Raw genomic sequence first — 25,567 nt, 5'->3', positions numbered from 1 at the left:
TTTGTTAATATGAATACTAAAAATTAAATTTAACGACCTTAAATCGACTTCAATTTTTATTACAATAAATTGCCTCGTAAAATATTTTTAAAATTGGTGTTAAAATGGCTCCGTATAAAATATTGGTTATAATAAAACAATTTAAAAAAAACTTGTGAAGTCGATTCTATATTTTTAAATGTACATATTTATGTTTATACATTTTATAGTTGTTGTACTTAAATAAAAATGTATTATTGTTTGTACCAAATTATACCCATGTTAATAATGTGTATATATTGTACAATCTGTACATATTACCAGCGTAACAAGCCATAATAACGTCTACTATTTCCTTACTAACAAACGTTTGAGCTAAATTAATTAAAACGCGTTTTGACGGTACAAAATTAACATAGTGTCCAAAGGAATCTATTATTTTTAGTTCGCCCCATGTACTCATGGCATTGTAGATGTCGTAATTATTTTTTTTGCCTCACATTTTGCACAATTCGATTGGTGGGTTATTCTCAGATAACCAGGGGGTCGTGGAAGCTTGGACTCATTGGATATGTGCATCCTCCTCATATTGTGAAGTCTAAAAGTCAAAATGGCGGCTTGTGAAAGTTATATGTGCTTTCTTGTTCGAAACTTTACTGCTAGTTTTAAACCTAATGTGAAATATATGTACCTACTTATTCATTCAACAATTTTGTACGTATCATGTCGTAATCTATTGCTTTTCTGCTCAATGAGCAAGATATTGATCCTACGTGGCACGAAAATAGTCCCCGGCGGCGCTACAGTCGCGGTTAACAACAACAACGTGGTCGATCTGTTATATATACTTCCACATATATCCGTGGGACTTCTTTTGTGGCACAGACTTAAATTATTCACCTAGCTTCTATATTTAATGCCGATTCGAACAAAGATTACACATATATTTTCATCACCCGACAGTTTTGCCTTTTGTGGTCTTCAGAAACCTGAATGACTATCAGCTTCTAGTTATTGACTTAATCATAGGAGCGCTTCAGTTTTTGTCTATGGGTCGAGGGGATATCGATAAGCTTGCAGCGGAGTACGACATAGGACATGGAGAATCGATGTTGCTTCCTATGTGTAAGGGCAGACCATAGAGCTTCCGCGTAGCTCACATAGAGGAGGTGAACAAGATGCAGTCACAGAATGCATGCACACTAGTCCCTCACACACTAGCACAGGGATATGTCTGTATTCAGAGCTCTTACTGCGGGTTTCCAATGCGAATTCTATCTCGCACGTCTCGCACAGAGATGGGTTTTAACCTCGTATTTTCCCATTTTCTTCTCTAAGAGTATTTTTTGAAGAAACGGTGAAAATACTGGGCGTCAAACCAGCTGTGCTCGCGACCAACCAACTACGTGATGACATTGCTGACGCATTTATCACGCAACGTGATTGGTTGGCTGCGAAACGTATGCGGTCGAATTCGAATTTCAAACTCGCACTGGAACATACAGAGCAGTGTCTCGATGACGTCACGGGAGCCCACTGCATGGCATGCGGCCTCCGAACAGATCTGTGACTGGGATTAATGACCTACGCTTTCTCGCCTCTTTTTTATGGCTCGGTGTGCTTCAATTTATGTTCATTTGACGATAATAATGTTTGAACATGCTCCCGACTCGCCGCTAGTGCCGGCGGCGCTAGTAGCGAACGGGAGACACTGGCCACTGACATTTGTGACGCTCTGATTTAAAACTATTATTTACCATAATCATAGACAAATTACAAAGATCAAGAACGAACGTTAATTGGCTATAGTTGCTCATATTTGTAATGACGTTGCATAGAAGGCAGCATTATAAATGTGCGCGAATCAATGAATAATTTACCAGGATAATGATGTTCAGTTAGCCATTACTGTACTGAGAATCATTATCACTAATAAATAAGCTGGTATTCATTGCAATTTAAATGTTTCTTGGGGAAATAATATTCATAAATGTCCATCGTTTCGACGGTAAGGAAACGTTTAATATTATTTTACTAACAACGTGCCAGGCCAAGTAACTATTTATAAATAAAAAAATATTGTAGTAAATCAGAAAGTCTTTATCACATGAAAATATTGACTTCGCGTGTGTAAATGTATGACATGTAATGACAATATATTTACGACGCAAATATTTTAACACTTTTTGTTCTATGATCAAGATCAAACAAATGTGTTGCACCTTTTCTCACATTCAGTAACATCTGGCGCCCAATCCTGCGCAATTTCAATGCACCTACAAATAGGTACACTTCGTAAAATTTTACCTGCTTCAAAAGGATATTTCTATTTCACAAAATTTTTTGTCACTAATGTTGTGAAGTTAATATAATGATTTATGATGAAATTCCTGCAGTCAATGCGCAATGTATAAGCTCTTTCTCGCTACAACAAATATACTATTTTACTCTAAAATCATCAGCTATATTTAATATCCCTCTGATGTCTATATATATATGGAGGATGGGCCAATACCCACCACTTGGGCCCAATATGATTGGTAGAGCCCACGCTATGCTAATAATTTGTATATTAATCTAAATGAGATGGTACGATATGTTGCGTGTTTGCTTGTTGGTTATAGAAAGCTACTTGACTTGGCAGTACAGTACACATAATCGAGGTATAGATAAAATCTGAAGTATTGTATGATAACCCTTAACCACTTCTACTTATGGAATAGATACAGTAGACTGTAATATTAGAAGACGCGAGTACATAATATCTACAGTCCCATTTTTCGTGAAAAAGAAAGTATCTCGCAAGTTTTATCTATAACTCGTCAGCTATGAATACCAGCTAAGAATCCTCAATCAGAGCGTCACTGCAGCATTAAGCGGCAGAAAATAAAGCGATGTGTTGGTATGTGGGCAGATTCGCGTGGTGAACGCGTTCCGACAGGGGCTGGACTCGCGCGGGTCGCTGGCGGACGCGGCGCTGGCCGAGGCGCTGAGGAAGCAGACGGCGCTCTCCAAGCGGTTCTCGCACTCGTCCTCCATCGACTACGCCGACGCGGCGCGCGACACCCTCGCGCCCCACGACATCGACGTCGAGCGTCTCTCCAGCCACAGCCACACCGAGACCGCCGTCTAACACCGATCCCCAACCATACCCCGAATCCCCCACGCTGTACAGTTAAGTCCGACGGTCCGAAGTGCTAACGCCAGCTCACCGATGCAATAATTTAGCTATTAATATCAGTATTACGCCGGCGCGGACGCCGCACGGACGTTTCGAATCGACGCTGCCATCGCTCTAGTTATATTATAGCTAACGTGCGTGTATAAAATCATATTTTTAAAATAACGAGGATGTTTCGTATTTGATTTTGAACATGTACGGTCGCGGCGTGCTCGCTCCACCGGTGTACTTGAGCATAAGTTATATTGTTAACTAGTGTGTTTAATTATTCGATTGTTTTGAAAATATTTTATTATTATACGCGCGCGTCGTACCGCGCGCGTCTGTTGAACAAATAAAAATATTGTCTAATTATTAATTTTAGATTTAAGCGCAAGGACGAGCGAATGGACGTGTGTTTTTTGAAAATAAAAGTTTTCGCATACCATCGTGTCATCTCTTACACGGAATGAAATGTTTTATATTGCTTTTGTCAAAGACATGTTGTGGGGGGCGGGGGGCGGGCGCGGGCTGCGCCTCATCCTTTTGTATAAAGTTGTTTCATTTGTAGCGAGCATCATGTTGGCACGACCGAGTGATTCCCGGGCCCGCCGCGCGCCGCCACCTTATATACTTGAACTAAATTATTGAAGTATTAGTTAAGTTGTTTGTTATAAATTTCAATAACTTTTTTGTTTTTACAACCTTTTTCCCCTAAGTCTAAGTATACATTTAAGTCATATCTCGAAGCGTAGACGCATCAACTGAAAAGTTTCTATACAAGAACCGGGAACGGCGCATTCTTGTGTAAAAACCGACGTAGTCCACTTTAAACATCTTCAAAGTGTTTAAAATAGAAATAAACATTAAATTGTATAGCTGAAGGTACATATTTATTTGTAATGCTAGTCTCTTATGAAAACAAAATACTAATTATTCAATTATTATAATGTACTTATTGATTATTGATAAATACTTCAAGTTTATTAAACAAGATATATGTAACGAATTGATTTTGGAATTTTTTCTCTATGAGCAATAGGTCGGCGCGTGCGTTCGTCAGCGCGCGCGTGCGTTAATGCGTGTCGTACGTTACTGCGTGTGACGGACGCGTGCGCACGTCGACGCGCGCGCCGCACAGACATAGGCGACGTAGGATCGCAGCAGTGGCATTTTCAACTTATAACGTAAGACATGTACTTAATCGACTTAGTGAAGGGTTGAATGAGCCGCACGGAGCGGACCACCGCTCGCCGCCCACTTGTTTTTAGTAATAAATAAAAATCAAAACGATCTAGCGAATCGGCGATGTTCAATTTTGTATAGAACGTTTCATAGTAGCGGTATTGGAAGTTGTTACGTTTTATTTGCGATGTCGTCCGTCAACGCGAGCCATGTCTCCGGCAGCGACCCGACGGAGCGGCGGACGAGTGACGCGACAACTAATAAAACTATTAAACAATCTTGTAAGTAATTAAGTATTAGCTTCGAATCAATAAAGCCTTTTTAAAAATTAGTTAAAAAATGAAACTATTGAAACTTCACATGTTTAAATAAATACTAATATAAGTTATGATTTCGATGAATTAGAGAGGTCATGGTATCGTTTTGTGTATATTACTATTTGGTTGATATTCGTTACAGTCCCCATGAAAGACATATACTAGGCGTAGCACGCGGCTCCGGCCGCGCTACCTAACCAATTGTTTTGACTCGACTGTCTGCCACTAACCATTTTAGGTATATAAGTCCCATTGTTGTATTTTTCGTCTCACAATAAATGAAAATCTATTTTATTGTTTTTAAACTGTGGTTTTATTTGCTTCCTAATGTTGGAATACATTTCCCCCCCAACACGCAAAGATGTGGAGACGAAAAAGTTGAAAAACGGAGCGAGCTCCGACGCTCATCGGCCGGGGAGCAAACTCATGTGGCATGACTAGGATTCGAACCTCTCGATACACAAGCGGGCGTCAACAATTACACCACCACCGCTTCATCTAATAGTTCATTACAAATTGCGTCAAAATAAGGACCTGTTTCCACCTCTTGCTGATAAAGTATTGCCGGTGTAACATATCGCGAACAGACAGTGTTAAAAAATTTATTTCACAAATATTGAGTAACTGGCAATTTTATTCATCAGATAACAATCTGCTGAATAAATTTTAAAAATTTCAACATACTATGATCTTGGTAAATAAAATACAGTTGTTTCCACAATCTGCGTATATTGTCATACATGTCACTGAATAAAAGCAAACGGCACGCATCGAATGCGAGTCACATAATTCTTACATCTAGATAATTAGAATATCCTTAAAACTAGCTATAGATGATTTTCATTACGACACCCAGTGACACGAAAATAGTTTCATGACACTAATTTCGTCAAAAACTTCACGTGTAAACGTCAAATTTCGTCGTGAAATCAATGCGTTGCCACCGAAACCAATTTGATGTCACTAGTGTAGAAATTGTGTTGATATCACTAGTGTAGAATTTTTTAGTGGAAATTGATCAGTCCGGGAGGTGGTTCTGGAGGCATGAACGGCGGCAGCGATGTGTTCGGATCTAGAAATCAAACATAAAATGTTCAATTTTTGATGCCTATAGGATTCTTTTAGCCCACCTTCGACTGTGCGAAGTGGAAACGAAAAAAGTGGATAAGCGGATTTCTAGGCTTCGACGCTCAACGGCTGCGGAAGGAACCGGTAAAACGCTAAATTGAGAGAAAGATTTCTATTGAACAAGGTGTAAGATGCCAAAGAGACTTATAGCGCGAATTTTGTATCTCGTCAATAATGGGCCAACTTGCACTAGTGCGCCACCGCTGTTTTACCAGTTTCTTGGTCGTTGTGGACAAAACTTAGTTTCACTTGGATGACGGGTAATCTGGCAAAACCTTGCCCCTCAATCCACGCGTGTGTATCCGTATTCATATGACAATAATACAATATTATTTGAAATAAAAAATCTCACCAAATTTCTGCTGATGATGCGCCAACTGCTGCAACATCTGATCGTTTAGCAGGTTCCCCTGCATCGGCCTCCTCAACGTAGACAGGAGCTGCGGGGGCGGCATGTTGAGCGTGGGTGGTGGGGGCGAGGCGGGCGGCGGGGGCGGGGGGAGCGCGTCCCACAGCGGCACGTGGTCCGGGTGCGTCGCCGGACACGGCCACGCGCAACCGTAGCGCCGGGACTTCTTCTTCTGGAAGTATAATAAGTACATCAATACAAAGAATAAAATTAATAAAACAGCCCGCTGATTAAACAACATTGTTTGAGTCACGGGAAAGCGATGGACGAGACTGGCACAGGACCGAAAAAATAAAAAAGGGAGGTCTATACCCAACAGTGGGTTGATGTGGGCTGAAAATGATGATGATGATAAAATATAAATATATAGGTACAAATCTTAGATATCGAGTTTGTCTCAAAGTAAGTTCCGAGTTAATGACGATGTTATAGAATATAGCATCGTTGAGTTAGTATCCCATAACACAAGTTTCGCACTTACTTTGGGGCTAGCTCAATATGTATGATTTGTTCCTATATGTATGTATTATGTAAAGCATATAAAAGCTTCTTACCTTCTTGGGCGGCGCCTCGACGTCGGAGTCCTGTCCGGGCGTGTAGCCGTCCGCGAAACTCACGCGCTTGGTCACCCTACCCTCGCACGCCTTGCTGCGGGCGTCATGCAACACACGACATATATATTGGCGCGAAAAATTGAAGGGCTTTATAGTCTTCTTCTTTTCGAGTCGTTATGGCTATTTATATTATATGAGAGACTAGTGTGAGGATGTTGGGTCCACAATCACAGTTGTTCTTGTGGTAAATGATACCAGTGGGACCGGTGAATATATGGCATCTTTACTTTACTATAACTTAGCTTATATACTATTAATAATTATGACGATGTTACATCGACCCTGCAATTACACGTTTCTCTTGGACGTGATGTGCTGACACAATGTTTACTTGTGAACATGAACACACAATGAACTTACTTTGGGGCTAGCACAATCTGTGTCAAAGATTAAATAAATTATTAAAGAAATAAATAAATTAGGACAAATCCTAATTAGTAATGTTACATGAAAATAGAACTGACATAGGTTATTTTGTGTTTCAGTGGACACTTTTACTGCTTTATCATTAGCTTTGTAGAGGTCCTTCAAGGTACAAGTGGGACAGGGCACGACAGCAGGTGAACCATGAACCGGACGGCACCACAACCGCAGAGACTATTACCAGAGGAGCCCCACCTCACCCGGCTCTCTAAACATCTCCCAGTCATCCGGAGTCTGTTTCAGGACTCCCAGGTTGCCCAGGGGAGCTTTTCACCCGGTGGAAGCTTCTCCAATTACAGTATTGTGTAGTCTTGTATCTGACTTTAACAAAGCACTCACCTGACAAGTATCCCTTTATCCGGCGCCTCCCTGCACTCTTCGTTTTTATCATTCGCTACTTCCCCTAAAACTAATGAAAAAAATATAAATTAATTTTAATTGTAACATTTAGCGGCGGAACAGAATGTGGTCTAGTGGTTAAGACTGTCCGTCTGTGACTGAAAGGTCCTAGATTCGAATCCTACTCGAGTACGTTTGCTAATCGCACTAATGAATAATACTTTTCACAGACCACGGAGAAGGAAAATAACGCGAGGAAATACTCGTTGATAGTTTAAGTTCACTATTATGCATTCGACTACTTGACAAGTTTACGTCGGCAGTTGTTCGTAAAAGTCCGCGTCAGATGCCTTTGGGCGACTTGAAGTAAAAATTCAAAAAATTCTTCAACTTAGTATGATTTACATCGCATATTGACGTTAAAAATTTACTTTAAACTGTGTCCACTGTATTTGCTTAATAAAGTTTTAAATAAACAATATCGTACCAGTGTTCTTGAGCGCAAGATCGATCCGAGCATCTAGCGTACTCCTTCTGGGGTCTTTGGAGAGCTTGTGTTCGGTCTGCGGCGGTCCGGACAGACCGAGTGGTCCGGCCAGAACGCCCGGTCCGGACAATGTCTGCGTGGAGAAGCAGTCGCCGTACTGCAACCGGTCCGACGCGCCGTACGTGTCCATGTAGGCTTCGTCGTAACTGTACCAAAATAATATCCTTACATATTACGGTTTGGGCAAAGGACGTCAGAAATGCAAAATGTCAGTTCAGCGATTTGTCAGAAACCCATAATGCCAGGTGTTGCATAATGACAGATTGGCGTAAAGACAGATTCCCATTATGACAGATTCACAGATTGACAGGTCAATAACTTTTTTTTTATTTGACTGTATAAATGGTTTGGGCCAAGAACGTCAGAATGCAATAAGACAGATTTGCAAATCCTCAGGTAGTAATTTGTCACAAATGGTTCAGCGATATGACACATGAGTACAGGAAGGTTTACATGTATGATTTATTATGTTTCTACCCAAGCGAAGCCGGGACGGACCCCTAGTATTGTATATGAAAATTATAGTAATGCACACAAATATTAAGAAAATCTTAATATGTTTCAGTATACCTTTTGACCATGTACTTTATTGTGTACTTACATTGTTATATTACTGATAAAAAATGGTAAGCCCTTCTGGCATAATAGGGACCAACACTGTTTGAATGAGTTTCTTTCGGCATTTCTTCTTAGCAGTGGTCGTTCCGAAATGCTAGTAGTTTGTAACTTTGGTAAACATCATTTAATTTAGAATATGACGTGAAAAAGTGCCTGTGAGGGCCTAATTTCTGAATAAATGATTTGATTTTGATTTTGATTGAAAACTTTAAAGACGACGGTGAAGTGTAACCAGATGAGAGGACCACGGGATAAAGGACAAAAGATGTCAGTGCTCCGTCTCATTACTTCTCACGTATTCCTAATAAGTACATCTCTTTCTTGTTGAGCGAAATAGAAGATATGACGGAGTTTATAGCTCTCTCTGTAGACGCGCACAACACAAATGTCAAATTTTTGTTTGCAAACGAATGTTTCAACATCAGCGTCCCTAGCGGCGAATTCTCTGTCGATTTTAGTCCCTCATAGAGGCGCGTGGTCCCGCCTTAAAATACCATAAATATCTAATGGTAAAATTAGTCCACACCGCAATTTAAAACCACTAAAACTATAACGTAATGTAACACCGACCTCATGCTGGCGTTGTCGGCGCTGCGGTTGGCGATGCTCTCGATCTTGTAGACGGGCTCTGGGTACTGGTCCCCGCCCGTCAGCACTATGTTCACTTCCCCTGGCTTCAGACCTGGGAATAAGAATATATATAATTCCACAAAGTTTTGACAAGTGTCATTTTCCGACATTTTATAAAGGATAAAACTTCGGATTTTTTCGAAATAAAATAAAAATAAATTTAACTGTTTGAAATTAAATTAATAAAAGTTTAGCTCCTCGCGTAATAAAATTTTGCTACTGTGTTTTTATTGAAAACTAGCTTCGCACCCGTGGTAATTTTGAGATAAAAAGTATGTGTAATTCCATTCAAAGTACGTGTTATTCCAGGTTATATTCTACTCGTGTACCAAATTTCATAACAATCGTAACCTGCTCGTGCTATATGTACACCAAATTTGATTCATATTTAGTAGTATTCATAGACCCCACTTGCTTCCGGCGAATCAAAACATCGTGAGGAAACCTGCACACTGGTGGACGGTTCAGTTCACTAGTGTGCATGCGACTACCTGCCACTAGATGGCGGTAAGTAGTCGTAAAGACACGCTCGATATGTTGATGATGAATATTAAATGTCTGAAAAATGTAGCCACGTCATCGAAAGTAAAACAGTGAAGAGTGTCACCCCAGCGCGAGCGCCGCGGCGGCTGCGGCGGCTGCGACGCCTGCGACGCGTCGCCCGCGCGCCAGTCGCACTTGATCTCGCCGCGCCGCGCGCGCACCACCGTCTCTATGCGCTGCCACGCCGCCTGCGCCTGCGCCTGCGCCTGCGCCTGCGCTGTCTCCGCCTGCATCTCCGACTGACACCACACACATCGCTTGCTTTACTACTAGCTCGTATAAAATATCACAAACCACGACTTTCAACGTCCAGGCTCGATTAGGATTTTCCCAAAACGTACTGTCTTTTAATGTCAAATGTGAACCATAGGTTAGGAATACTGAAGCAGGAGAAATATCCCGTGAAAATAAAATGCTGAACTTGTAAGCAATCAAATTGCAAATAAAATTAATAAGGCTAGATTAAAAAAAATCTTTTTTCCTTTATCGGAAAACATCACCATAATTTAAGTAACATTTTTGTGAAGAATTAATAATTGATTTTAAAAAATACCACCTGTTTTTAAAATACAATTTAGTACTTTAACGTAATTAAAAGATAACCTCTAAAAACAATTACTCCAATATAATGTCTAACAAGGACCCAGCCAGCAAAAACACAAAATACTGAACACCCGAAAAGGAACCTTATTGTGACCCCATGCTAATGTCTCGCCTCCAGCACCCATACAGCAGATTTATTATTTAGACAATTTATGTTTATGGACCTCGTGCGAACCCGGGCCTAGTCGCTAGTAAATTATAAAGTAAATAAAAATATTTTTACAAGAAATAAATATTACTTCTGTTTCAAAAATTATTCACAAAAAACTATTTGTTAAAAACTTCGAAAAATTATTTGAAAATAACAGGAACAACTTGTATTTTTGTAATTTGTATTGATTTGTTTTAAGTCCAAATCAAAAGGGACCTTATGGCGCCCGGCACTTACGCCATTATTAAATTACGCAATAAAGACCTAAGTGCCAACCGCGATAAGGCCCCTTTTTATTTGTACGGCCACATATGTTTACCTTGCTGGCCACGTCGCTCTGGTAGGCCATAGCCATTTGCTCGTACATCTCATAATTGGCCGGCTCATAATCCTCGTCCTTCTGGTACGAATCAGCCGTCATCATATCCTCGTCTAAAAAATTCAAAAAAATAAATAAATACAAATATTATAGACATTTTATGTTGCCACTAACCAGTTTTCGCAATTGGTAAATACCAGCTGTCAGTGCTGTGTGTGTGTTCCTTAGTCGCCTCGTACGACATCCACGGGAAGATTTCTCTTCCTTCCTTCTTCCCTTCCCCATTTTCGAGTAATCAGTCACCGCTGGCCCTTTTCTATTATTAAGTTTACGTATTAAAGATAATTCTGGGCTGATGTTTGATCGAACGGGTTTCCTCTAGGGATACATAAGGATTTTTTGTGTCACTTCATCAATATAACTACATAGTATAAAACAGAAGCGGTAGTGGTGTAAAGTTTAAGACGCCCGCCTGTGGATCGAAAAGTCCCAGGTTCGCATTCTACTAGTATCACATGTGTTTGTATACCAATCTGACTCATGTAGTTTTCATAGACCACCACTTGCTTCCGGTGAAGGAAAACATCGTGAGGAAACCTGCACACTGGTTATTATTAACTTGTGCGTGAAATGGAAAAGGCAATGGCTAACCACTCCATTAATAATGCCAAGAAAGTTGTTGTGTGTGTTTCATTTCACGTAATGACCACGACCCTCAGCCATGAGGAATACTACTATGAAGAAGATAAAACATAGTCGCTTCCCGCTGTCCCTGATTGCTGTGGAAGGTTTAGGTGTAACATTTATTACGGTTTTACCCGAGCGAAGCCGGTACGGGCCGCTAGTAAACGATAAAATTGACGGGTGTGTCATAAAGTGACTTAGCGGTGTGGTGTCATATAGTTTTGTTAAAGCCTTGAGTCTCGTAAACTTAACGTAAAACACGTTAAGCTACATTATGTTTTGTCTCCTTCTGTCAAAATGTTTTGTCTCTTCTCCAGTTTCACAATATCAATAGCAGCACCGCTTACCTTTCTGGTAGCCCAGCCGGGGAATCTCCTCTCCTTTCTGATAAGCGTGGCTGGCGATCACATCGTTGAAGCTATAGTTAGAGTTCTGGGACGAAGGTCTCAGGTGGCTATCGTCCTTCTCGTACTGGACCTTGCCGGAGAGGGACTCCTGCGAGGACTGCGAGTGGTCCTCGGGCTGGGGGGTATCCTCCGGGGTGGTTCTGGGTTGTGGGGTCGTGACCGGCTGGGGGGTGCTCCTGTGTGCGTCTTGGAGGGGTTGGGGTTCTGGTTCCTGAAGAGAATTTTTTTCTAAAAAAATTGTTTCTTTTTTGTTTTGAATATTATGCTTATTTAAGAAACACTTTTAATAATATTTTTTTCTCAGTCTCCAGGTTTTATTTCGTGCAATTAATGAGTACCTTTGTACGATTTGTTAAGAGTAGAAAATAATAGAGGGCGCTGTCTCCTGTTGGCTGGCAATACTAAGTGTTTATCAACCAATCTTGACAAATTATATTTGGTGTTGCAATAGCAAAAAAAAATTTGATCGTCAAAATTCGTATTCTAATTCCCCTCCTGTTTTGAAGATTTATATTTTCATTGTTTATTAACCATAAATAAATAAATGGAAATACAATCTTTATGTTATTTTAAGTCGCTTCAAATTATACATTTTATTATAATTTGTTAAGTTAAATAAAAACATAAAGATTGCAAACATTCTCACCTTAAACTCCATCTTATCTTCTGTTTGCGGTTCCTTGATCGGTGTTACGACACTCTCCACTTCCGGCGTGACCTCCTTCTCCCTTGCTTTCTCTTCTTTCTCTTGCTTAATATGGATATTGTTGCCGACGAAGTCATTCTAAGGAGAGATACAATATAATATATCCATTACACAAGTTTCGAACTTACTTTGGTTAGCACCAAAGTAAGTTCGAAACTTGTGTAATGGGATACTAACTCAACGATACTATATTTTATAACAAATACATATATAAATAAACATCCAAGACCCGGATCAATCAGAAAAAGATCATTTTCCATCATGACCCGACCGGGGATCGAACCAGGACCTCTCGGTTTAGTGGCAAGAACTTCACCACTGCGCCACCGAGGTCGTCAATCTGTGTGATTTGTCCGTATATATTTATTTACTTCGTTATTTATTTATTTGTCCATTAGTACTCCAAGGGGAGGGCCTAGTTACCTATGGTACAGGTCTCTAAGACCTATTTCAGGAGTTGTTCTCTTCGCAAAGTTTACAATGTCACAGCTAGCTTCAACAATACATCATTGTAACTTCTTAGTTATAAAATTTTGTGAAGTAACATTATTTTGTGAAGAGAAATATAAACGATTTTTATTATTATTTACATTATCATTTTAGACCAAAGACAAAGTAAATTGATATAATAGAACATTTCCATACAACGGGTTAACACGCCCGCCTGTGGACCGAAAGGTCCCAGGTTCGAATCCTACTCGTGCCACATGAGTTTATATACCAATCTGACTCGTGTATAGTACCTAGTTTTCATAGACCACCACTTTTGCTTCCGGTGAAGGAAAACATCGTGAGGAAACCTGCACACTGGTTGATTAACTTGTATGTGGAATGGAGAAGGCAATGACAAACCACTCCAAGCCAATTTAATAATGCCAAGAAAGTTGTTTGTGTGTGTGTTTCATGCCATGTAATGACCACGACCCTCAGCCATGAGGAATACGACTATGAAGAAGAATATTCATATCATTCCCTCTCACCTGCAACTCCTTAACATTGATGATCTCCCGCGGCCTCTCCTCCTGCCTCCGGGGCGAGAACACCATCCTCTTATCGTCGTCCGTCTCTCTTTCTGTCTTGATATTGTTCAATATGTTCACGTCGAACAGTTCCTCGCTCTGAGTGGAGTCTGACGATTGCTTGCGTTTCTTCTCTTTCTGTTCATAAAAAAATAAATAATTCAAGAATTATTTCTTGACGCGGTGTCAATCAGTGACCTACTGATTGACACCGCGTCAAGAAAGGTCAAGCGCACGTGATGGAAAAATTTTTTCTTCAGATTGACCTGGGTCTCGGATATGTATATGTTATAGAATGTGTTAGTATCCCATAAAACAAATCTCTCTTTGGGGCTAACTCAATCTGGATGGTTTGACAGACTGTTGGTACGAATCAACAATTTTTTTTACTTAACAACCAAAAAATATCAACCTTTTTCAGTTTCTTCTCAATCTTCTTCTTCCTCTTCTCGTCGGAGGAGCTTTCAGAAGAACTGTCGCTGGACGAGGACGAGCTCGAAGTGGATTTGGTGCGAGCCTTCTTCTTCTTTTGCGCCTTCTTCAGTTTCAGTTGTTTCTTCTTCTTCGCCTTCTTCTCCCTATTCTTTTCTGTTGATTTGAGTATCAAAAAAATATGGTTTTTAATTAAAACGTCTTATTATTCTTATAAAATGTTTGGTAACTAATAATTTGCGGTGACTATTTTTGCACTATTATTTTATCAAAATCTGTCTGTCGTTTTCACGGTTAAACCGCTGGGACGATTTTGATAAATTTATAAAAGGGTAACTAAAGTATGTTTTGTCTCTTTCTGTCACATATTGTAAAGTTTTTTAAGAACAACGGGAATAGTTAATGACCTAAATTCAAACAGGCTACCGCGGGTGAAACTGCGAGCAACAGCTAATAAATAAACAAACAAAAAAAAACAAACTTTTCATGGACTGATATGTAAACTATAATATTTCACCTTGATCATCATCCGACTCTGCCTCGGACTTCTCTTTTGCTTGTTTCTTCTTCTTCCTATTCTTCTCCTTCAGTTTCCGCAGGTACTTCTTGCTCAAACGTCTACGCTTGGCCTCTTTCGCCTTGGTTTTCTTGTTAGCCTACCAAAGTATATAATATAAGTAGTTTTTTTAATAATTATAAATAAATATATATAAATAAATATATACGGACAAATCACACAGATTGAGCTAGCCCCAAAGTAAGTTCGAGACTTGTGTTATGGGATACTAACTCAACGATATTATATTTTATAACAAATACATATATAGATAAACATCCAAGACCCGGGCCAATCAGAAAAAGATCATTTTCCATCATGACCCGACCGGGGATCGAACCCGGGAGGCGGTTCAGAGGCAAGCACTTTACCACTGCGCCACCGAGGTCGTCAGTAGTAATAATAATTATAGATTTTGAATACTAAGTATATAATTATTTATTTATTTATATTTGGGAAACAAACAGTTATATAGAAAAACAATAAAATGTAACTTAGCTATTACAAAAACCACTCAAGTTTCCACTGATTACTATTATTACAAATTTATCGAACAGACTCTAAAAATACAGTGTGTTAAATGTTAGTTATTGATACAAAATTAAACTATTCCTCAATAACTTGAGAATAATGATACAAGTGTGCGTGACAAAGACAAAAAGCTAAAGACAGGCTAGCGTATCCAAATGAGACAGAAGATTTCCACAACTTCCGTAACATCTCGTACAAATCGGCGGACTGGGCCTTGTAAAGCTGAGCACACGCCGAGCATTTATCCCGTCTAATCAGTTATTTATACAGAAATTAGACCATCGCAGATACTTGTCAAATTTTACATTGTACTAGCTCGGGTAAAAACGTAATAAATTTTACATGTGAACCTTCCTCGGGAATCGCACACAATCTATTGGTGAAAACCGCATAAAAATCCGTGCAGTCGTTTTTGAGTTTAACGCGAACCTGATAGACACACGCGGCAGAGGACTTTGTTTTATAATATTTAATATAAAACAAAGTCCTCTGAATTTCGGAACGACCTCTGCCGAGCCGCCGTTAGAAACTCACTATCATGCCAGCAGGGCTTATGCCTCGTACGCAATGAATGACAAACACGGCGGGATTATCGCGCAACGCGAAGTGTAGCGCTACAGTAAGGCGTTACCTTTTTCTTGGCCACCCGCTTCCGTTTCCGTCCGCTGTCGCTGTCAGTCTCCGTCACGGTGCCGGACAGCTTGCGCTTGCGACGTTCCTTCTTCGCCTTTTTGCTAGAACAAGTATAAAATGTTGTGACCTTATACTTATTTTTCAACACACTTTTATCCCAATCAAGAGTCCGATAACCAGACTGATTTTTGTTACACAATCACGCTAAATCTACTCAACAGATTTCGATAAAATTACGGTACTGGTAGAGTGTAACGTGAAAGAACACACAGGGAACTTTTTATCCCGAAATACCCAAACGAGCGAAGCTAGAAGAAACTCTTTTGATCTATATATAATACTAGTTTTAAAAAAATACCAACGTTTTGTCAGTGTCTTCTTCCACCTCAGACTCCTGGCTCCACCCTTCACTGCTGATCTTCATCTTCTTCGCCTTCCTCTTGTCTTCTCCATCATCATTCTTCTTCTTCCTCGCCTCCTTCACCGGCGTGGTGTTGGGCGGCGTGGTCGGCTTACTGTCGCTCGCTTCGGGCCACACCGCTTCCATGAATCTAAATTAAATAATACATTATTATTAGTGGGTACTCACTCGTGTATTGATAATTTCCTAATCATCTAAGTAACAAAAATTAAACTAAAGTGTAACCAATTGAAATAAAACATATTATAATCTGCAACAGGCTTCGTCAATGTCAACATATAGACGGACTCGTCCTAGAAAGGAATTGCTTCCAGTCAACCAACTATTTCAAATTAATATTATTTTTATTAATGGAAAAAGTTCTGAAACAATAGTAGGACGTTTTGTCACTGAGTTAAAATGGCCACCTTTAAATGGCATTGTTAAATCACTTTCATTCCATAATGGTATGTCATTTTCTTTATGATTAGACTATGTTATTTCATGAAATTGCATGCAAACCACAATTTATTTTGAAATGGGAATTTAAAATTCACAACAGAAAATGGAAAGTTACTTATTAAACTTTAATAATGCAAAAAATATAAATAAATTACGTAACCTAGAAATAACAGTTATCAGACACAAAATCAATAATTTTTTTAAAGGTTCGAAAATTTGAATTTGGATTTCGAACGAAACGGTTTGAACGAACATTCGATTTTTAAATCACAAGAATTAATTCCTTATATTTTTCCTTTCGTAAATTTTAGAAAAATATGTACCTATATTGAAACCTCGTGTTCTTTTGCGTTTTTTAAACCCCGTCGGTGAGGGGAAGAGGGGTGTTATAAGTTTACTGTCTATGTATCTGTGTATCTGTCTGTGGCATCGTAGCTACCAAACGGATAAACCAATTTTCGTTTAGTATTTTTTTGTGTCATAGATAATTTTATCCCGAGTTTTCTTAGCTATGTTTCATGTAAATCGGTTCAGCCGCTCAAAGTTGTGGCAAAATGAATATTGAAAGTCGGGGTTTTTTTTAATTTGTCTAACAAATAAACTTGTGTTATTAAACGAAGATCCGGGGTGACCTCTTCTGGTAGACTTGATCAACATTTTGACGAAGCATGCTGTAAGTTCACGAGTTCCCGTCGGATAGGAGGTAGACCCTGGTAAGACCCACCTCTGGTACTCCTGGTCGAGGTAGACCTCCTCCGTGCGCGGAGTGTCGTGCGGCTCGTCGGTGTCCCACTCGCAGCTCAGCGGCACGCGGCCAGCCCAGCTCCGCGCGCGCGGGTACCACTGCTGGCTGCTACCCGCCGGCTGCTCAGGTATCCTGCGGGGCGGGGCGGGGATGTAGCTGTACACGAGGGTAGACACCTAGCTACCCCTACACCTACTATATGCCTATCTATACGAGGATATATATGATAGCAGGATATATGCCTACGTATACGAGGATAGATACCTATCTACCTCTATTACCTACTATACGCCTATCTATCTATACGAGGATATATGTGATAGGAGGATATATGTCTAGGTATACGAGGATAGATACCTATCTACCTCTATTACCTACTATACGCCTATCTATCTATACGAGGATATATGTGATAGGAGGATATATGTCTAGGTATACGAGGATAAATACCTATCTACCTCTATTACCTACTATACGCCTATCTATCTATACGAGGATATATGTGATAGGAGGATATATGTCTAGGTATACGAGGATAGATACCTATCTACCTCTATTACCTACTATACGCCTATCTATCTATACGAGGATATATGTGATAGGAGGATATATGTCTAGGTATACGAGGATAGATACCTATCTACCACTACTACCTACTATATGCCTATCTATAGTGAAAAGTCGTTTTACTGCCGTGGTATATACCGTGCTTTTCACTTCGATTGCGAGGAAATTGACAACAATATAATAAATTAGCATTTTGATATTCGTTGATGTACGTACGCGGCTGTTTATCTTGGACAATTACTGGCCACTTATGAAAAGATTACATGAACATTTCATTTTTTCACATTCGAGTATTTATTTATTTACGAATTTTTATTATACTCTTGAGCAAATGTGAAATTCATAGATGAATATTTTCCTTTATGCTCTAGAGCTTAAAATCAAATTTAACACGTCTTACATCCAATCATAATGTTAAACTTTACAAGCATTTAAAGCGCAAATGGAATGTCTTTGGTTCAAATCCTACACATGGTACAAGAGTTTGTATATACCAATCTGACTCGTGTATTTTTCATCGAACACAGTGAAGGAAAACATCATGAGAAAACCTCGTTGATAATTTATCATCTGAAATGAAAAAGGCAAACCACTCCATTGATATTACCAAAAGTCGTTGTGTCATTCCATTTAATAACCACGACGAGAATATAATTCACACTTTTTAATGTGACACGCTTAAATCTGGAACATACTCACTGGTCTATGCCATAGACTCTGTCCACCAGCGGCATCTTGCAGGTCTCGAGCTCGTCATAGACAACGGCGCGGTCCTTCACGCACGAACAGCGGCGGGGGTTCTCCGTGAACCACAGCTTGGGGGTAGTGTGCGTCTCCCTGGACCAAACACGAGTTTATATTGCACGTTATGCATATCACACAGTCTTTTGAAATCCAAGAATTTCTTGAAAAATTAGGCCTTCCCAAACATTTTTCTAAATGAAATCAATAACAATCACATAATAATACACACACAAATACATACACAATCACAAATCTGTTTTATGATATGTGATTAATATAAATAAAAATCACATATAATAAAACAGTAAAATTACAGACTCAAAGCTACAAAACATTAGTTTTAGAGAGTAATGTCTTGTACCTTTCGAGTCTTTGAGTGTTGTAACATTTCGGAACGACCACTACGAAATGCCGAAAAAAAAACTCATTGAAACTCATAAAAAAATAATATATACAAGTTCACGATAACTCTTAACTGAACTAACCTGTAGCACTTATTTTTATCGTGCCTAAACAGCAGCGGCTGGCATATTTTCAAGATGAAGCTCCATGTCTCCAGCGACTCCACTGTGCTCTTAGACATGTTCCGTTCCAACGCTTCATCCAGCTCCTTCTCCACAGACAACCTAAAACTGTCCGATCTGTCAGACTTGTACCCACTTTCTCTAGACTTGTACCCACTTTCCGATGACCTGTACCCATCAGAGTAAGAACTTTGCTGACTTCTCAAGCCCCTCATCCGATCATCCAACTCCGGAGTCACAGATTCCCGGACATCTGGTCTACTTATATCCTCATCGTCTTTGGACGGAGACATGTCATACTCGACTAGGCCTTTATCCTGACTTATATCACTCATATCCTCCTGCTTTATCTCATTTATGACAGACTCCAAAAAATTCTCATCGTCCGCTGTTGTAGGCTCCTGGTCATAATCGTAAAGCTTCAGAGAAACTGGCGAATCAAACGATTTGTTCTTTTTTATAGTTGGATTAGCATATTTATCTATTTCCGTGTCTTCATCAAATATATCGAGAACTTCATCTTCATTCGAATCTAATTCATATTTGAAAGAATCCATCACTGGTTTTAGCTTTTCTACTTTTTTCGGGATGTTCACTAGGTCTATAGTTACAGGTTTCTCACCAACTTTCTTAGTTCCTTTATGTTTCTCAATTACTTCTTTGGGTTCTTCATCGGGCAGGGGAATAGAAGCCATTGATTTCGCATATTTGTCAATAACTTTAGGACTTGAACTGTTAGTTTTTTCTTCAGTATCCAAAGACCAACTATCACAAACTAAATAATCGTTCAAATTCACATCGGTTTCTTTAACATCTTTATTATCCTTAACAGATTTCTCCTTCGGTCTTTCCTCTCTTTTAAATTCTTCTTTTTTGTCTTCTCTAATTTTCTCTTTCTTGTCTCTATCTTTACTCCTATCTTTATATTTGCCTTTGTCATCCTTTTTCCGATGATCATTGTGTCTCTTAAAATCATACCTATCACTTTTCCATCTGCTTTCTTTTCTACCAGTATCTTTATTATCTTTTTTCTCATCTTGTCCTTCTTCGTCCTTATCTTTTTTTCGTTGGAAAGGGTTATCGTAGTCAGGCAAGAACTTGGCAAGATTGAATTTGAAGTCTTTGCCTTCTGCCTTTGCTTTCTTTGCTTCACGAATCAAGTCGTCTACTTTCGCGGGATCTGAAATTTTTTATTTGAGCGATTATTTTATAGGATTATTGATTTATGTTATATGGTTTATGATAATGCAGTGGTTATACATTTTAAAAATATTGTGCAAAATCTTTATACATTCTTCACGTAATTTATTACAAGGATTTTAAAAAAATAATAATATCATAAAATTAATGTGACAGTAAGATAAATAGTACTACTTTTTCTTTGGGATGTGGAAATTTAAAATAGTACCAATATAGGAGTATATGGTGTTATTTAAGATGACATTACTTTTCCTTCAAACTATAAACATATTCAATCATCAATCTCTACTAAACTCTAACATATTCTCTTTCAATCTATATCACTTTTCTACCTTATCTTCCCAATACACTATTCCACTATGCTAAGGCGCCTGTCAAGACCTGTCAAATTTGAGGGATCCATTTTGACAGTTTCACAGCCAATCAAAAATTGGGACATATGACATTGCTACTTTCTACATGCGCCTTCCAGTTGCTGTAACTAGTAAAAATATACACATCTATCATATAAATTTCACAAATATTACACTGTCACTACAACATGCAATTATCCTACCAAAACCAATAGGCCAAAAATAATGCATGTTTGTCTATATTTAAATGAATATATAATAATATATCCATAACGTAAACTAAACTGAACCTGGATGAACATCCATAATAATGTAGTTATTACATTAAGTATTCAGGTCTCTTGTAATAAAATTTTGAAGCAAATTCAAGAAAGCACATTCAAAAGGGACGCAATCAACCAATCACAGTGTGGCATTGTGACGCGATGACAATCATACCACATTGTGATTGGTTGGCTACGTTACGTAGAATACTGACGAGACGTACGAATATTGAATTTCAGCTCGCACTACGACCCAATAAACATTATTTTCGGCACGTCAACTTTACCACAAACTACACTTTCAAAATACATTCAAAATCTACATTAGCGTGACCATTCAAACTCACGGGTCGTTGACCGGCGGTTGCGTTTCGAACGCCGGACTGTCGCACGGCGCACGCGCGGCTTTGCCGCCGGACAGAGGCGGAAACTTCGTGCTACATGCATACCCAGCCATATGTGATGTGCAAACAGAACAATTCGCAAGCAACTCAAAAAAATGGGTGCAAAAAAAGTAGATGCAAAATGGGTGAAGCGTGTAAGTCAAATTGCTTTCTTCTAATGTCAAAAGTAATAAAATTTATATGGATCTTATACTAAAGTCGAAACCATTCTAAATATATAATTTTAATAATTTTAATGCCAAGAAAATTAAGTATTAAAACTCTTTATAATTGTTCTCATCATATAATTTATTTATGTTTGTTCTCATCATGTTAGGAAGATGAAAGGGATCTACATATAATACTTCCTTACATATTAAGGCAAATCAAAACAAAGGCCTTCGCCGCGTCTGTCTATCTGTCTGTTCGCGATAAACTTAAAAACAACTGCACGGATTTTCATGATGATTCGACCAATAGAGTGTTTCCTAAGGTAGGTTTGGGTCGTTTAGGTGTATATTTATTTTACATTTTTACCCGAGCGAAACCGGGACGGGCCGCTAGTACTAATTATATACGAACAAAGGTGAATACTCTTATTCCCTGAACCTTTGGATAGTTTTTATAGAACAGTCCGCGCCACGAAGAAGTCCAGCAGATGAGCAGACGCAGCGCTACTGAAGATGACAACAACAACGTGGCCGGTCCGACACCGGTCCGTTCAAGTTCCACATTATAGCCGCGCGCGAGATTTCATTTGTGGCGCGGATTTTGAAAAACATTTGTGTAGTGAATATTTATAATATAATAATTTTATTCAGATACGGTTGTGAACGGAAAGGACATTATGCGCCAACCCCAATTAAAATGGGATTGTGTATGGTACAACAACAAGTAGACACACATTCGGAAAAAATGCATGGCGTGTCCACAATTCACAGAATCACTGTTCATAGATTTTTTTTTTTACTTCTCAAATAAGTTTTTTTTTTACTTCTTAAATCTAGATAAGCTTGAATGAAAATAATCGGTAAATTCAGTTCTGCTTGACATAATTAGGTTAGGTTCGGAAAGAACATGATAATAAAGTTTAAGTAACTTGAGATATAAAATAAAATTTTGGCGAAACGTGTTTTCGATGAAGAATTATTCTGTGAAGTGTGGACACCCCAAAATGCATTAATATAATAACAATGTAACAGCTCAAGCATACAAAAGTAATAAAAAGACAGGTAAGATTATTTACATAATAAGACTTGTATGAAAAAACAAGAGTTTAGCCATGGAAATACATACATTTTTGTCAAACGAAATTCTGTAATGTGCTTAGCTAGTAGCGCGAATTCATGCAGAAATTACGCATTCATACGCAATTTGTCAATGCAGAAAGTAAAAAAAATACACAACAACATATATGCATTTTCCGTACGTACGTACCTATTTCAAACATGCAAGCACTTATATAATTTAAATTATATTTTTTCTTTTTTTTTTTTTAAGTTTTTTTAAATTCATACTATATGGTGACCAGCATCTTTATGTAAGTGACCTATGTAAATTGACTTTAAAAATTTAAATTTAAAAAAAAATTTAAAAAAAAATTTTTTTGCCCGACATTAAAAAGACTAAAAATAATGAAAATAGTGAAATACATTTAAATAACAAATAAAACTCACCTAAGAATGATTTGATGGGCGGCATGGCCTTAGTGGGCATGGCCTGTGCGTGCACACTGCTGGACGTGGGACAGATCAGACCCAGGGGTATACCCAATTCTACCAGCTCCATTTTACGCTTCATGTCCTCGATTTCTGCCACATTCTTCTTCTGTATCTCTGTGTAATTTTCTGCCAAGAGTAAAAATGACTTGTGTCTAATTAATCACTTGGTCCGTAACATAGACGAACTCAACGTCGTCAATGCTCACATTCAGTCATCAGTTTTTATTCAAGACAGAATCGACCAGAGCAAAGACTTACTGAAGAAATCAAAACTAAAATAACATTGAAATTTTATTGCAATTTATGAAAGACTGTCATATCAAATTTCCCAATATCAAAATTAAAATTTTTAAACATCTGATGTTATTTATTTATCTTGAACTAGCTTTTTCCTACGGCCTCGTTCGCGTGCATTTTCATCCCCATTATAGACATTAGTTGTAGTCATTTTTGAAAAAAAGAGTATTAACTACATTACTACATTTCAAAAAAATCGTTCCAGCAGTTTAGCTGTGAAAACAGAATAGAAAGACAGACTTTCGCATTTATAATATTAATATAGATATGGATATAATTGAATAACCATTTACTATTGGGCCAGTTGTAAAATCGCAGCCAATCATCAAAATTTTAATGTCTTTTTAAGTCTTCACTTCACAGTATGAGAAGATAAGATAGATTAGTGATTTTACCTTGGCAAAGCTTCCTGTGATTTCCTGGCTTAGGGGGTTTCGGAGGCTTCTTAACGTCAGGGTCAGGGTCCGGCTTCGGAGTCACCTTCACACCACTCAGCTTGCCAATGAGAACTGTTGTGCCTATACAAAATTTACAAGTTAAACTGGTTTCGGCAATGCTCGATTGAACAAAGTTACTTATTCTCACACATAAGTACCTTCTCTTTTGAAAGCTAGACACAGGTTAGATTGAATAATAGTATGTTTTGAAAATTAAATTATAGATAAAATAAAGTGACATAATAAGTCATGATTCAGAATATAGAAGTCACAACACAATATATTTTATTTCATGATTAATTTTGAAATATATAGAAATAGACCTGTACCCTCTATAATATTTATTTTTACAAGCTTTTATTTAACTTGCAATGTAAGTATGTATATGCCTATGTGTCGGGTGAAATCTTACATGTAAAGTTTAAAGCAGATATCTTCAACCAATTCAGCTGAATTTTTGTACATACATTTACTTTGGATGACCATGCAATATTATGATAAGCATGAGCTGATTGTGCACACAGGAACTGCTCCAGACGTGGGAACTCCATGGATATATTACGACAGCTTTGTTGAAATTAAGTTTTTGTAATAAATCTCATTGGTATGGTGATTATATCTTGTGTTGTGCTGGTCAGCAAGATGATAAAGAGTAGAGAGAGGCATTTAAAAAAATATATTGAAATACAGAAAACTTCTAAAATTTGTTTTGTACATATTTATAGAAATATGTTATTCCTATACCATAGATAGATAAATAATTTAAATTAGACCAATAGTTCCAAACATTGGCATACATTCAAACTAAAATACTCTGTCTTTATAATTTGGATAGAATAGTAGAACTATCAGGTAACTAATAAGAATAGCAAAACTTACTTCCACTGGTCATGGGTTTAGGCACTGTGATCGGAGTGGGGATCACCACCTTCTTCTGTATGGAGAAGGCGCGCAGTTTCTTCTTGGCTTGAAGCATCCCTGGGCTAGATGGACTTGCCAATGGTGACAATGTTACATTTTGCATTAAGGGATTAGGCTGAAAATAAAATAAATGTCTTAAACAACTGTTTGTGACTATTCATAGAGAAAATAACTATGAATGGAAAGGGTTAAATAATTATACTTTGTAAATAATAACTAGGTAGCTTGCTTACTGCAATATATAATAGCTAAAAGTACCAATCTTCAAGTAAAAAGTACTTGCCTTTTTATCAACGGTTACTGTAGTTCCAGGCGGTGCCGGTTCTCCAGAATCTTGGGAATCTGTATTGATGTCTCTCAAATCCATTTTTTAATTCACTCTTGATTTTAGGAAATTACTTAAATAATAAATTTCAAGACAACTATGGCAAACATATTCTATATAATGTTACAACCTATTTTTTAATTTATAATAATAACTAGGTATCATTTGCAATGTACATTTATTATGAAAAATATGAAAATCAATTTCACAAAAAACACAGCACTGACATTATAAATAGAAAGTACTCTGTGGCACTGACTTAGCTGATTGATGGCTAGATTTGACATTATAT

General features: G+C 38.2%; 2 protein-coding genes across 10 annotated transcripts in view; one reads left to right on the top strand and one right to left on the bottom strand.

Annotated features, from left to right (window-relative positions):
• Positions 1 to 4,946, top strand: part of PMCA (plasma membrane calcium ATPase) — a 139,649-nt gene extending 134,703 nt beyond the window's left edge. For 8 of the 9 annotated variants that reach the window (XM_053763058.2, XM_053763060.2, XM_053763059.1 and 5 more), the window contains one exon: positions 2,894 to 4,946. In XM_053763058.2, coding sequence (XP_053619033.1) covers positions 2,894 to 3,112 — 219 coding nt within the window. In that variant the 3' untranslated portion in view covers positions 3,113 to 4,946. The remainder of the gene's footprint in view (positions 1 to 2,893) is intronic. The other variant, XM_053763068.2, reaches the window with a different exon arrangement.
• Positions 1,360 to 25,560, bottom strand: LOC128680172 (uncharacterized). The gene is made up of 22 exons (XM_053763056.2): positions 25,234 to 25,560; positions 24,909 to 25,065; positions 23,988 to 24,110; positions 23,251 to 23,421; positions 19,337 to 20,555; positions 18,807 to 18,944; positions 17,520 to 17,672; positions 16,296 to 16,484; positions 15,932 to 16,034; positions 14,731 to 14,869; positions 14,194 to 14,369; positions 13,743 to 13,919; positions 12,703 to 12,840; positions 11,997 to 12,267; positions 10,966 to 11,078; positions 9,957 to 10,131; positions 9,290 to 9,401; positions 8,042 to 8,247; positions 7,555 to 7,624; positions 6,733 to 6,826; positions 6,122 to 6,350; positions 1,360 to 5,713 (listed from the first exon to the last, which is right to left on the bottom strand). The coding sequence occupies exons 1-22, from the start codon at positions 25,315 to 25,317 to the stop codon at positions 5,646 to 5,648; spliced, it is 4,305 nt and encodes a 1,434-aa protein (XP_053619031.1). The 5' UTR covers positions 25,318 to 25,560; the 3' UTR covers positions 1,360 to 5,645.
• Between the last annotated feature and the right edge of the window lie 7 nt (positions 25,561 to 25,567).

The sequence above is a fragment of the Plodia interpunctella genome, chromosome 23, assembly GCF_027563975.2.
Source record: "Plodia interpunctella isolate USDA-ARS_2022_Savannah chromosome 23, ilPloInte3.2, whole genome shotgun sequence".
Classification (NCBI taxonomy): Eukaryota; Metazoa; Arthropoda; class Insecta; order Lepidoptera; family Pyralidae; genus Plodia; species Plodia interpunctella.
The sequence above is the reverse complement of the archived record's forward strand: the minus strand, read 5'-3'. Positions and strand labels throughout refer to the sequence as shown.

Bases quoted from the DNA above. Each gene is read 5' to 3' on its own strand.
- LOC128680172 (XM_053763056.2), bottom strand. From the start codon at position 25,317: ATGGATTTGAGAGACATCAATACAGATTCCCAAGATTCTGGAGAACCG. The intron at 23,422-23,987 runs GTAAAATCACTA...TACTCTTGGCAG, and splicing joins TCACAGGAAGCTTTGCCAAG to AAAATTACACAGAGATACAG. The intron at 6,827-7,554 runs GTGAGTGCTTTG...TGACGCCCGCAG, and splicing joins GATAAAGGGATACTTGTCAG to CAAGGCGTGCGAGGGTAGGG.